Here is a 13,568-nt window from a genome sequence, read left to right on the forward strand (position 1 = left end):
AGGGCACTTCACATCTAATTCTGAACCAGTGCTTGAGGAACATGTTTTAGACTATGGGGAATCTGGTAGCTGCCACGAGATGTCCTGGTACAATTTGTCTTTCTATTCTCTCTCTCTTACATTCATGTTCAAGCTTCCATTATGTCATCAAATATATTGACAAGGAAAAAGAAGTGTTGTGCAGTTACCTTCCTTTGTTGGAACATCAGAACAAGAGGAGGCCATTCAGCCCCTCAAACCTGCTCAGCCATTCAATTAAGTCATTCCTGATCTGCACCTTAGACTTATTTACCTGCACCTGTAGCCAACAGAAAACTATCAATCACAGGCCTGGAGCTACAATAGTCCCAACACACTCAGTCTTTTTCAGGGAGACAATTCCATATTCCATCTGCAATATTTCCACTGTCTTTACTCTAAATATTCTTTTACCTGATTCACCCTTGAATGCCCTGACTCTAATTTTTAAGACAATTTTCCATCGTTCATGATTCCCTAGCAAATATTCCTACTGCATTGGAGTTTTATAATCACTTAAACGTTTTAGCCATCTTGATCGGCTCATTCATTCTATACTCAAAGGGAGTATAAGCCTAGTTGCTGCATTTCAATTCACTCTTTCATTCTCATTCAATCCATAAAATCCTCATATCCTCGCTCTTCTGTATGCTGCAGGGAATAAACCAGCAAACTAACCATTTCTGAGGTTATTTACCCTTAAGTTGGCCATCAAGGTGAACACTGAAACACCATTTTAAAAATAGAGGAAATAATACCCTGCTCATTATAATCACAGATATATGATTGCACATTCAGATCAAATTCAATCTGATAAAGAAAACTATTTCTTTAGCATTGATCCTCTCAGTCTGTCCAAAACAAATCTCTGAAAGGAACCCTGCAGAGGGAACCATCTTCAATCAGGAAAGAAAGTCAATCCTTGACTGTTTCCACAGTCAGAGAAAATGACTTAGCTTTCACTCAGATCTATTGAAGGAATGCATAAGAGAAAAATCAATGGATAAACGCAATTCTTTCTTAAACAGTAGCCCACAAGGTTGCTGAACTTTGCTTCCCCCCACTCTCTGGTCTCTGCTGTTTTCATGTAGAAACATTGTGGATGTGAATTGATGGTGAAGAGTTACGTACCCCAGACGAGTCGACAGGCAGCTGAATACAGCTTAACTGCCCACTCGCATCCTCCCGCTTCTGGACCTCCTGAAGTGAAACAAACATGGTGTCGACATTGAGGTGACTAAAAGAAGCTCAACTTAAGTACTTCAGACACAGTGCAAAAGACATAGTTAATTGCAGAAAAATGCTTTAAAAATCATTTAAGTTTTATCAAAACTTTGCACTAAATATCGCAACTATTTGCATCACATGGTAATATTGTGGTAACCAATATCTCGAACAGAGGATATATCATACTTGAAAGAAGAATGTAACCAGGTAGATTTTATATCTTATCAATGCCAGAAACTTATAATAAGCAACACTGTGAATAATTAGAAACCCAAAGAACTGAGGTTGTTGTAAATCAGAAACCAAAACAGAAATTTATGGAGAAACTCAGCAGGTCTGGCAGAGTAAAAAGTGAGGTCTGCAGATGCTGGAGATCAGAGCTGAAAATGTGTTGCTAGTTAAAGCACAGCAGGTCAGGCAGCATCCAAGGAACAGGAAATTCGACGTTTCGGGCCAGAGCCCTTCATCAGGAATCTGGCCCGAAACGTCGAATTTCCTGTTCCTTGGATGCTGCCTGACCTGCTGTGCTTTAACCAGCAACACATTTTCAGGTCTGGCAGAGTTAATGTTTTGGGTCGAATGACCCTTCCTCAGAACAGCAGCTCTGAGGTTCTCAGGAAGGGTCACATGAGCTGAAACGTTAATTCTAATTTCTTTGCACAGACGCTGGCAGACCTGTTGAGCTTTTTCAGTATTTTCAGTTTTTGTTGTTTGCTTTGAATAATTAGTTCGCTTCAAGAAAGAAAATTACAATAATTTGTGTTGGTCACCTCGTAAATAAGTTTCCAAGTTAAATTGACATAGACTTCTGAAATTCATTTGAAATCAAAGCCAATATTAAATAAAAGTAGCAAAAGAAAGCCTCCCTTTCCCATTTGTAAATTTGTTCTTGGAGCCATTATTTTGTAAGAGGTGCAGTCATGTCATCAAGGGCTTGTTACTTGCTTTAGTTTTTATTTAGTTTATAACCATCTCTTGGATTTACTTCATAGTGAACATTGGCCAAGAGAAATGAGTGGGCAGTGAGCTGAGTCTGCAGGATTAAATTGGCACTAATCTGACTTTAATTGACACCAGTCTGAATCAGAGAGGTCAGTGAAAGAGTTTGAAACATAATTGTGCTGTTGCAGGAAAGATACATTGACAGAGTTCAGTAAAAACTCTATATCAAACTGTTAATACTGAGTAACCAAAAATGTAAAGTGTACCATTTCTCAAGTATAATTATCACACATGGAACCTTAAGAAAATGAAATTTCAGAGGAGGATATTGGTAAGCAAATTTATTTCTGAACAGTGTTTTAAGAGTTTTCCAACTGTGGATAGAAATACTTTATGGTCTATAGAAACATCATTGATATGAAAAGAAAACAGCAGTTGCAGTATCAATACTCATTGCCATAATAAAAATTATCTTTAGAGGGCTCCACTGTATTTAAAAAAGGGAATCCAGATTTCTCTCCTAACAAAGGCAGCTGTAAGGATTTATTCTGTAGATTATTTGTTAGCATCAAATACATGTATATTTCTGTGCGAGGGATTAATATTTATTTTACTGGATTAGTAATTGAAGAACATGAACAATGATCCTGTCAGAATGGGGCTGGTTGAGGGACGGATGCCTGCTGATAGCAGGTAAGTCACAACGGTGCAGTTGGTTTTTGAAACTTAACAGTAATTAACATGAAATAAAATTGTAGGAAAGAGAGAGGGGGAATGAGGGGAAGACAGAGAAGCAAAGATTTATTACAGAGTGGTGACACCAGTAATAATAACAACTTGCAGTTTACAGCATCTTCAAAGTAATGAAGAGCAAAGTTTGGCGAACTGCAATAAGAAGTATGGTAGAAGGGTAGCAGGAACAGCTTGGAAAATATCTTTTGAAAGGAGATGGGAAGAACACAGGTATGATAGAAGTGCATTGGATATCAGAATCAAAACATGTTCTTCACCAGTTGTTTTAGACAATATAGAAAGCTTCTGACAAGGTGACTCTTGTGCCCAAGGGTAACACAGTCAACAGTAACTGACTAACTTTCTTGTGAACATCAAAAATACCTCACCACATATAAGTGACTTCATTTATTGTGAGGTAACACATAAATAACCAGTCCCTTCACACATCATCACTTGGCACCTTCTGTGAAAGCAGCAAAGCCACCAACAAATAACTTCTGAATCGATATAACAGCAGTTAGAGGCTGAAAACAGGATAAAGGTCTGTGCGTCCATCATGAAACGAAATTTACCCCAGATGTCATGCAACAACCAAAGCACTTTTATAAATCCGCTTCATTTTCAGATGATTACTGCTACCTAGTAACCAACATTGATAGTGAAGCCATGCACTAAAATTAACGCAAAGCATTCCAGTTCTGCAAATCACTGGTGGACCAGAGAAATAAATAAAGCATAACGTCAATTTGCTCAAATGATGAACTCTTAATGGAAAATGGAAATGGCTTTGATAAATGAGTGTCCCACAAGTGTATTGGAAGAATCACTTTGGACTCACAGTTTCCCAAAACTCCACCAAGAACCATCTTACTATAGACCTAAACAAATACTTTGCATGAAATTGTGTTTTTTGGGAGAATTGAATATCTCCCCAAGTTAATATTTAACAACTTTGGTAATACAAGTACAATATAACTTTGTAGACATACAGGTATGAGTCTGCACTGGTGGCAGCATCCAACAGCTAGTCTTTGTTTTTTGTAGATCCAACTCGAAGCAAATAAAATGGTGACCCCTATTGGTAACTTATAGTCAGGTGAAGCCAGTCAACTATACCCTGTCTTGGTACCAGAAACAAATCTGTGATTTGTCTTATTTATATAGACATTAATGGTAACCAGTAACTGTGGTCACATAGGTATTTCAAACACTACTACCAAAATGTAGCAGTGATCATCATTGGGTGTCTTATGCAGGGATAAAGATCAGGTATAGAATAAAATGGTTCTTGTCAAAAGAAAACATCAGTTGTGTCTTATGTAATATGATCTAGGAAATGCTAGTCAACTCCAGAATATGCTTTTGAACAGACCTACAGTTACGACTTCAAACCCACGGCTTCCCTGAATGGACAATATTTCACAATAACAAGACTGTGCATTGATGAGCCACCACCAATTTTACACATTGGAAGCGAAATGAAACCTGTTTAGTATGGTTAAAGCAATATATGTCATGAAAAGAGGTACCAGATACCAGGGATTGACTTCAAGGCAGCTACCTGGTCTTGGAGTTCAGGTGCTGAGTCTTTCACCTCCATTAATTTCATAAATATTCTCATTCAAATGCCTTAATTAGATTATCGACATATCACCACTCCCAAGTATCTCCCACTCGACATTGCTGTTAACATGCTCTGTCATTGCTAATTAGACCACATCAATTTTATTCTCCAATTGCCTATTTGAAAATTACAAAATTATGGTAGAGAAAGCAAATTGTTTTCAAGAGACAGCTTTGTTTCTCCAAAGGTTGGAAGTCTAAACCTACGATTAATTCAATCTCCTGATGTTTTCATTTTAATATTGTTGCTGCTGTCACTCCTTTTCGATTTCGCACCCTGTACTTATGCTCTGCTCTTAATGCCCCTTCCAGGCACTCTAACATTATAATTCTCACCACTGAATTCTCTAAAACTGCTCCATATCAGCTGAAAGATGTCCCTTTATTTGTTGCAGTACCATATCCCAAACCCCACTGCAACCTCCAATTTCGCAGTTATCTCTCTGTGGAGAGGAACCAGTAAAATATGGTCCATGTAGGGTCCAGGTAAGCACTGATAGGTTTGGCTAATTTTGAATGTTGACTCTCTGAAGTCAAGAGGAAGTCAAGAGACACTGTCTCTGAATAAAAATTAGCATATCTCTCTATCAGCAACATGGGAGTAGATGGCCTGTACTTTAGACTTAGCCTAAACCAGGGTGAAGCAAATGAGAGAGGACTTGCTCTTGCACTAATACCTGAATTCACTGAATGATCAATTGGGCATGGGGGGGAGGGGCGGAATCTCATGAAAAACTATAAAATTATAACAGGATGAAACAGGGTAAATGCAGGAATGTTGTTCCCCATTTTCAGGGAGTTCAGAACCAGGGGTCACATTCTAAGGATATAGGGGAAACTGAATGGGATTGAGATCTGGAGAAATTTCTTCATGCAGAGAGTGGTCAGCCTGTGGAATTCTCTCCCACAGAAAGCGTTGGAAGCCAATACATTGATTTTTTTCAAGAAGGAGTTAGATATAATTCTTAGGGCTAAAGTGATCAAAGGGTATGAGAGGAAAAGGGGAAAAGGGTACAAATGTCCAACCTCTTTTTTTTATGCTTCTACGAGGGTATTCTTCTCTTGTCAGATGGTGGTTAATCAGTTCATCACTGGCTGCCATGGTGTTAATTTTTAAATAAGTCAGTGCTTTCTAACAACCAATTTCTGAACCCGAGGAAAAAAAGAGATATTTCTTGAGAGGATGCTTGTTAAAAAGTTACAGTGGCACAATTTGGTGTATCATCATTTGTTCTTCCAAAATACATTTCTCCAACTGGTATTGTCCATGATCGAGATTGGAGCAAGGGAATATGAAAAGACTGCTTGATGGGTCCACAGTATTACTGATATAAGATCTTCTCGACAATATTGCACCCTTCTGTAAACCCCACACCCCTGAGATTACTGCTCTAGATGGCACAAAGGCAGGGGTCAGTAACCTTAATAACAGGAAGAGCCAACTTTGAAAGAAGTTAGTCAAAAAGGCAATATCTTCATGCAGTGTTCTTACAGGAATAGCAATCAAAATACGGAAAACATTACAACAGCATTTTAAAGAATGATATTTTCTTGTCAGCATATTATTCATAAAAGTTTACAAAAAACAAACCAGCTCTTTACCATTAAAATGAGTCTGATTGATCAAAATGGGGAGCTGCGCAAGTCCTTAATGAGTCACATGAGTCTTTGGAACTATAAGTTGAAGACCCCGATCGAGAATGAAGGAGAGCAACTGAAAGGTATTTATAGCTATTTCTAATATTACTTCCAACCATTTGTGACAAACATAGCCAATTCAAATTTGAAGCTAAAAACTAATTATTTAAAATAATTAAAATAATCCTGTCAAAAATGGACAGTCACCTGACAATGTGCAATACTTGGAAACTGATGTGTCCCTAATGTAGCAGATTACAGTCACATATGCCAGAGTTTCATTTGGTTACTGTCCATTAAAGTGCCAACAAAGCCATGAAAGTTCATGAAATGCCTGTGGAAAAGACCAGAAATACAGCACCGACTGCTTAAACTTTAGGGCCCTGGGATTTTCAGGAGTTTAACAGTGATCAATCGTCAAAAGACATTTGCTGCACATGAAGTAAGGATGTGCGATCAATTGTAACCTGTTTATGGTGCTTAGAATTACTAAGGCAAGTGGCAAACCAAAGCTACATCCAAACTTTCTTTCAGCATCAATAAACTATTCTTACAATTAAAGAGAAACTCTGTTCAGCAGGAAGGATTTGTTTTGATCACCTTCACTTCTCAAGTGGATGACTCTGGGTAATACCTCTCATCTCCTGAGATCTCAGTCAAACAACATGAATTTAGACTTTTGTCAGAGTGCATCAGTAGAGATGGAGACTCCATATACTGCATCATCCCACTTTCTCAACATCAATGGAATCAGCCATATTCTTAAAGACCACATTTCAAGTGAGATGAAGGGTACCAGTCTCCAGAAGGGATTTGATGCACTGATTATTTGCTCTGATTCACAGACATAAAAGATTTTCATTTTAATGAATTAGAGGAAGAGAATATGCAACTTCCTTTTGATAAATAGTGTGCATTAGAATTTCTGATCTATATGAACTGTCATGTCCATGAGGTGTGCTTGTAGTATTAGTGGCATTGACATCTATTAAATCTCATAACCCAGTTTTGTCTTATAAACTACATTTAAGGCTAGCCTAAGTCCTGACCAGAAGGGAGAAAACTGGGGTTAATGCTATTCTCAATCACTTCTGGAGATGGCACTGCTGCCTGTGACTGTGCTTGGCTTAATTTGCAGTATATAACTATTCTCCACCTTTTACTCATAGAGAGGTCACCCTGCAATAGTTTCAGTCATAAGGTCTGTTTGCTTTAGGCGATACAACTTCTATTTAAATAGACCAAGACTAAGAAGACTTAGAAGCTAAGAGCAAGAGCAGGCCATTTGGCCCTTTGAGATTGCTCTGCTATTCAGTATAATCATGGCTGATTCTCTAACACAACAATATATTTCCACTTTCTCTCTATGTACAGGGTTTGGGATTGTTCCTATAAAATAAACTCTGTTGAGTAATTAGTCCTGTTGCTATAGAGTCTGCTGACTAAGTGGACTGTTCCTATACCAAATTCTGCTGAGTAATTGGGATGGTTGCTATAAAGTACACTATTTGCTGAATAAATGAGGCAGTTGCTGTAAAACATATTCTGCTTGTTGTGCCCTATTGTCCACCTCACCTCCCACTCATTGATTGACACAGTCTTGCCAGCAACTACTCTGGTACTTACGAGTATCCATATGCCTACTTGTTAGCTGGGATTCACCGGATAGCATATGAATTCCTCCTTGTCCTATCCTAATAGTTAACTTAAAATTTGCTTCTCCCTCCTGCAGGGTAAGATCAACCTGCTGAGATTAGATTGTAGGTTAAACTAAACACTTTGAGTATTTTACAAGTGCTCAACATACAATCATATTACACTGGATCATGCGTCTGAATTTGGGGCACAGTAATGAAGATTAACCTCCAATCAATAACAAAAAACACAGTAACTTTGAGATGGACTTCACAATCAAATGATGACAAATCTAATGCCATAAGAAAACTGTTACCTTTTTGTTTCAAGGCATTTTATCATTGACCATAGAGAAAACAAGTGACGGTAAGGCTGCATTAACTCTCACAGAAAACATTCAGCATCCTGATTGCACTTGATGGTGCAAACTGCCGTCAGATCTTCTTAAAGGGAAAGTACTTACATCTGAATTGTTGCATAATCTTTGATACTATAAATGGCAGGTTAAAAGGTGCGCCAACCGAAATCATAGCATTAAAACTCAAGAACTCAGTTTCCTGCCTGTATGTGTCACGGATGCAGAATGTAAAAATATAATTGAAGGGACACTGTGCATTTTACCTTAGATCACCCTCCAAACATCAGTTGTGAAACACAAGAAAACAATGACATAAAGAATATTAAAGGGGGAGACTTTACTTTCAGATTTGAATAAATATGAAATGTTTGGAGGGATATGGGCCAAGCGCAGGTAGATAGGTCTGGTTTAGTTTGGGATTATGGTTGGAATGGACTGGTTGGACTGAAAGGTCTGTTTCCATGCTATGTGACTCTTTGACTCTATATCATTGCATAGCATTTAGAATGAAATGCCAATTCTGACAAATAGTTAAGTACAGTAAATGTTAAACTTTAGAATGAACAACTCAGATCATCAGATTAAATTGTCAGATCCCCACAATTAATGTCGTAACCTACAACAGGGCAGAATGCAGCAGGGTTACTAATGATGTGCTGTCAGATAAATGTGTTTTTACTGGCAAACCTATTATTTCTTTATTGATGGCAAATAGATAAAGTGAAACAGTGCAACTCGATGCAGGGCAGCTCTGCAAGATAGTATTTCACAGCATACCACTGTATATCACACTTTTATCATTGTATATTGTAATGTGTCAGAGCATTTAACTGAATGTCATTGTAACTAATGGAATAGCATAGCATACCATGGAAATAACTTCTAAACAAAATCATGATTTCTCATGGTATTAAGGAGTCGTAGAACTGGTGTTAGTTAATAAAGAACAAATACACTATTTAACAGCCTCTTTATATCCCCATTTCGTACATGGGAATTAATAGCATGCTAATTGAGCATTTGAATGCATTTGTAACTGATGACTTTTTTTTAGTTTGAATGTCAATAAATTCATGGTGATTGCCATGGATGGTTTATTTGCATAGTATCTTTCGATTCAATAGTTTTCTCTCATTCTTGTGTCTTTGTTCCAGGTGACACAGGACCCCGTTATCTTTGTTTTCTTGTGCTGCATATTTATTAAGTAGCAGTGAACGTTAGAAAGTGCACTTCACAATCACAAACAGCGGTAAGCCAGATGGCATTGTCCAATACTGATTCTCATGCATTATTCAAAGATTTACCACATTGTATTTTACCTCAGTCTGAAATCCTTCCACCAAAATGGCAACTAACAAGTTAAAGAGAACGTAATTGCCAAATGTCATGAGGGCGATGAAGTATAGAGCAGCCCACGGAGAGGTCGAGGCCATCCCATTGTACAAGACCTTGTTCCAGTCCTCTTGAGTCAATATCTGGGAAGACAAAAAAAAACCTTTCACAAAACAACACACCTAAATGTGCAAATGCAATGCACATCAGGCCCATTAGTTTATCATATTCCCAGTACATAGATACCCAAATTTTATGCCTCTCAACATTTTCCCATAAAGTAAGGCAATCCAATCTGTATATAGAGTCATAGAGATGTACAGCATGGAACAGACCCTTCAGTCCAATGCCAATGAGATATCATAAATTAATGTGTCCCATTTGCCAGCAGTAGGCCCATATCCCTTTAAACACCTCCTCTTCATATAGACATCCTTTTAAATGTTGTATTTGTACCAACCTCCACCACTTCCTCAGGTAGCTCATTCCATACACACACCACCTTCTGCGTGAAAAAATTATCCCATCAGCCCTTTTATATCTTTCCCCTCTCACCTTAAACCTATGCCTTCTAGTTTTGGACTCCCCCACTCTGGGGAAAAGACCTTGTCTATTTATCTTATCCAGGCCCCTCATGATTTTATAAACCTTGAAATGGTCACTCCTCAGCCTCCAGGGAAAGTAGCCCCAGCCTATACAGCTTCCCATAGAGCTCAAATCCTCCAACCATAGTAACATGCTTGTAAATCTTTTCTGAACCTTTTCAAGTTTCACAACAACTTTCCTATAGCAGGGAGACCAGAATTGCACACAGTATTCCAAAAATGGCCTCACCAATGTCCTGTACGACTGTAACATGACTTCCAGACTCCTGTACTCAATGTACTGACCAACAAAAGACAGCATACCAAGTGCCCCCTTCACTATCCTATGCAACTTCACCTGCAACTCCATTTTCAAGGAATGATGAACCTGCAGTCCAAGGTCTCTTTGGTCAGCAACTCTCCCCAGGACCTTACTATTAAGTGTGCAAGTCCTGCCTTGATTTGCCTTTCCAAAATGCAGCATCATACATTTATCTAAGTTAAACTCCATTTGCCACTCCTGCTCATTGATCCATGTGATCAAGCTCCCGTTACACTCTGAGGTAACCTTCTTTGTTGTCCACTACACCTCATCTGGAAACTTATTAACCATACCTCCTATGTCACATCCAAATCATTTATATAAATGATGAAAAGTAGTGGACCCAACACCGATCCTTGTGGCATTCCACTGGTCACAGGCCTCCAGTCTGAAAAGCAACCCTCCACTACCACCCTCTCTCTTCTACCTTCGAGCTAGTTCTGTATCCAAATGGCTAGTTCTCCTTAAATTCCATGTGATCTAACCTTGCTAATCAGTCTCCCATGAGGAATCTTGTTGAATGCCTTACTGAAGTACACATACCGCTCTGCCCTCATCAATCATCTTCGTTACTTCTTCAAAAAACTCAAGTTAGTGAGACATGATTTCGCACACACAAAGTCATGTTAACGCTCACTAGTTAGTACTTGCCTTTCCAAGTACATGTAAATTCTGTCCCTCAGGATTCCCTCCAACAACTTGCCCACCATCAATGTCAGGCTTATCGATTTATAGTTCCCTGGCTTTTCCTTACCACCTTTTTAATTGGCACCACATTAGCCAATCTTCAGTGTTCTGGCACCTCACTTGTGGCTATCGATGATACAACTATCTCAGCAAGGGGCCCAGCAATCAATTCCCTAGCTTCTCACAAAGTTCTAGGGTACATCTGATCAGGTCCCAGGATTTATCCACCTTTGTGTTTTAAGCCATTCAGCACCACTTCCTGTGTAATATAGACATTTTTCAAAATGTCGCTATTTATTTCCCCACGTTTTATATCTTGCATGTCCCTCTCCACAGTAAACACTGATGCAAAATACTCTTTTAGTATCTCCCCCATCTTCTGTGGTTCCACACATTCTGATCTCTAAAGGACTATATTCCCTCCCTAATTACCCTTTTGTCCCTTTGGGTCCTCCTCAACCCTAATTACTAAAGCTATCCCATGTCCCCCTTTTGCCCTCTTGATTTCCTTCTTAAGTGTACTGTTATAGCTTTTATATTCTTCTAGGAATTCACTTGATCTCTGCTGTCTATACCTGACATACTCTCCCATTTCTTCTTTACGAAAACCTCAATTTCTTCAGTAGAGCAGGATTCAGAGAACTGGATCTAGATCACACAAACAAACTTTTATCTAAGTTGACAATTTTCCACTCACCCTTGTAACCTGCCTGACATCCATGTAGTGTTATTTTGGTCTTTAATTTATACTTGTGATGGGCAGAAGATATACTTGAACTCTCTGGTGAGAGGCTTCCCTGACTTCCCCAAAGTCAGTTATGTTTTTGTGGCCAGAATGCCTTTGATTAGCATCTGTCCGTGAGCTGATCACAGAACCCAGATACTGAGCCACGATTTGGTGTTGAACATGACACATTTGCCCAGAGAAAATATCTAACTTCTGATTGGGCAAATGGAGTGCCAATGAATATTGACAGCTTCGTGTGCCCAACATTTCTGCATCGGGCTTGGTATTCCTTTCAATAAAACACTGTTGTGGATGTAGATTCTGTGTGGTCTGGAATGCCATCTGGTCCTCTGCCGATTTCAGGTGATCGTGGGAGTTAGTATTAGATCCAAGTAGCCATTAAAGCTGAATCAGGGCTATGATAAACCATGTATGAAAGTGTAGGAGGGCCCTGTGCTAGGTTGCCAATCTTCAATATATAGGCTTACTAATCTGGAGAATAGTGCATCCACAGCATTGTACAATGCATCAATTAGATGGGTAAATCTTTATAAATGGGTAAAACAAGACTCAACAGCAGATGGCTGATGGAAAATTACGAACAGCAGAGTTTTCTCTTCTTAGGAAATTATTTTTTAAAAAAACAACTTGATTCTACTTCTTGCTTGTGGGAGATTGGCAGCCCCTATTGAGTAACATTGTCACCATCTGTGCACCTGTTCTACCAAAACAAGTCAAAGCTCCAGCAAAGTGCCTTGGGATGTTTTACTCGATTAAAAGCACTATTTAGACACGGGTTGTTGTAAAGTCAGCTTGTTTATAACTCAAATAGTCCCATTAAGGACACTGTCACAGGTCACTAGGTGTCAGATTGGTCCAGTGTGTGGCACAAATGTTTTTGAAATGCAAAAGCAATGTTGTGATCCAGCTGCAATAACAGCTAGCAGCTTGTTGAATGCCATCACCACATGGGATTTAGGCAAGTTCCTTCTGTGGAAACATAGAGGATTACTTTCCATCGAATTCCAACTTATGAAACTGTAATGTAGTTACGCTGAGCAGAGTTCTGTGGAGAACTGAGTGGCACTCAGTGGTTAGCAGTGTTGCCTCACGGCGCCAGGAAGCCGGGTTCGATTCCAACCTTGGGTAACTGTCTATGTGGTGTTTGTACATTCTCCCAGTGTCTGTGCAGGTTTCCTCCAGGTGCTCCAGTTTCTTCCCACAGTCTAAAGATGCACAGGTTAGGTGGGTTAGCTGTGCTAAATTACCTGTAGTGTCCAGGGATGTGCAGACAAGGTGGGTTAGCCATGGGAAATGCAAAGTTATAGGGTATAGGATCAGTGGTGGGGCAGGTCTGGGTGGAACGCTGTTCAGAGGGTCGGCACAGATCTGATGCACTCATAGGGGACTCCATAGTGAGAGGAACTGACCGGGGTTTTTGTGGCAGCAGACGGAACTTAAGGATGGTGTGTTGCCTTCCTGGTGCCAGGGTTAAAGACATCACAGACAGAGTGCAGGAAATCCTCAAGGATGAAGGTGAAGAGCCAGAGGTGGTGGTACATGTCGGTACAAATGATGTCGGGAAGAAGAGGAGGAACATACTACAGTGGGACTTCGGAGAACTAGGAAGAAGGCTGAAAAGCAGGACGTCCAAGGTGGTTATCTCTGGTTTGCTTCCAGTTCCTCGGGCTGGTGAGGCCAGAAACAGGGAGATAATGGACTTGAACGTGTGGCTGGGGA

The 13,568-nt window shown here is 39.5% G+C and overlaps 1 protein-coding gene and 1 long non-coding RNA gene across 4 annotated transcripts in view; one reads left to right on the plus strand and one right to left on the minus strand.

Moving 5' to 3' along the window:
* Positions 1-13,568, minus strand: part of cacna1g (calcium channel, voltage-dependent, T type, alpha 1G subunit) — a 308,065-nt gene that overhangs the window by 148,332 nt on the left and 146,165 nt on the right. For 2 of the 3 annotated variants that reach the window (XM_060844315.1, XM_060844316.1), the window contains exons 12-13: positions 9,496-9,651; positions 1,150-1,218 (exon numbers count right to left, since the gene is read on the minus strand). In XM_060844315.1, coding sequence (XP_060700298.1) covers positions 1,150-1,218; positions 9,496-9,651 — 225 coding nt within the window. The remainder of the gene's footprint in view (positions 1-1,149; positions 1,219-9,495; positions 9,652-13,568) is intronic. The other variant, XM_060844314.1, reaches the window with a different exon arrangement.
* Positions 1-13,568, plus strand: part of LOC132827675 (uncharacterized) — a 197,622-nt gene that overhangs the window by 85,922 nt on the left and 98,132 nt on the right. The window lies entirely within an intron of this gene.

This window comes from Hemiscyllium ocellatum, chromosome 25 (assembly GCF_020745735.1).
Source record: "Hemiscyllium ocellatum isolate sHemOce1 chromosome 25, sHemOce1.pat.X.cur, whole genome shotgun sequence".
In the NCBI taxonomy this organism is placed as follows: Eukaryota; Metazoa; Chordata; class Chondrichthyes; order Orectolobiformes; family Hemiscylliidae; genus Hemiscyllium; species Hemiscyllium ocellatum.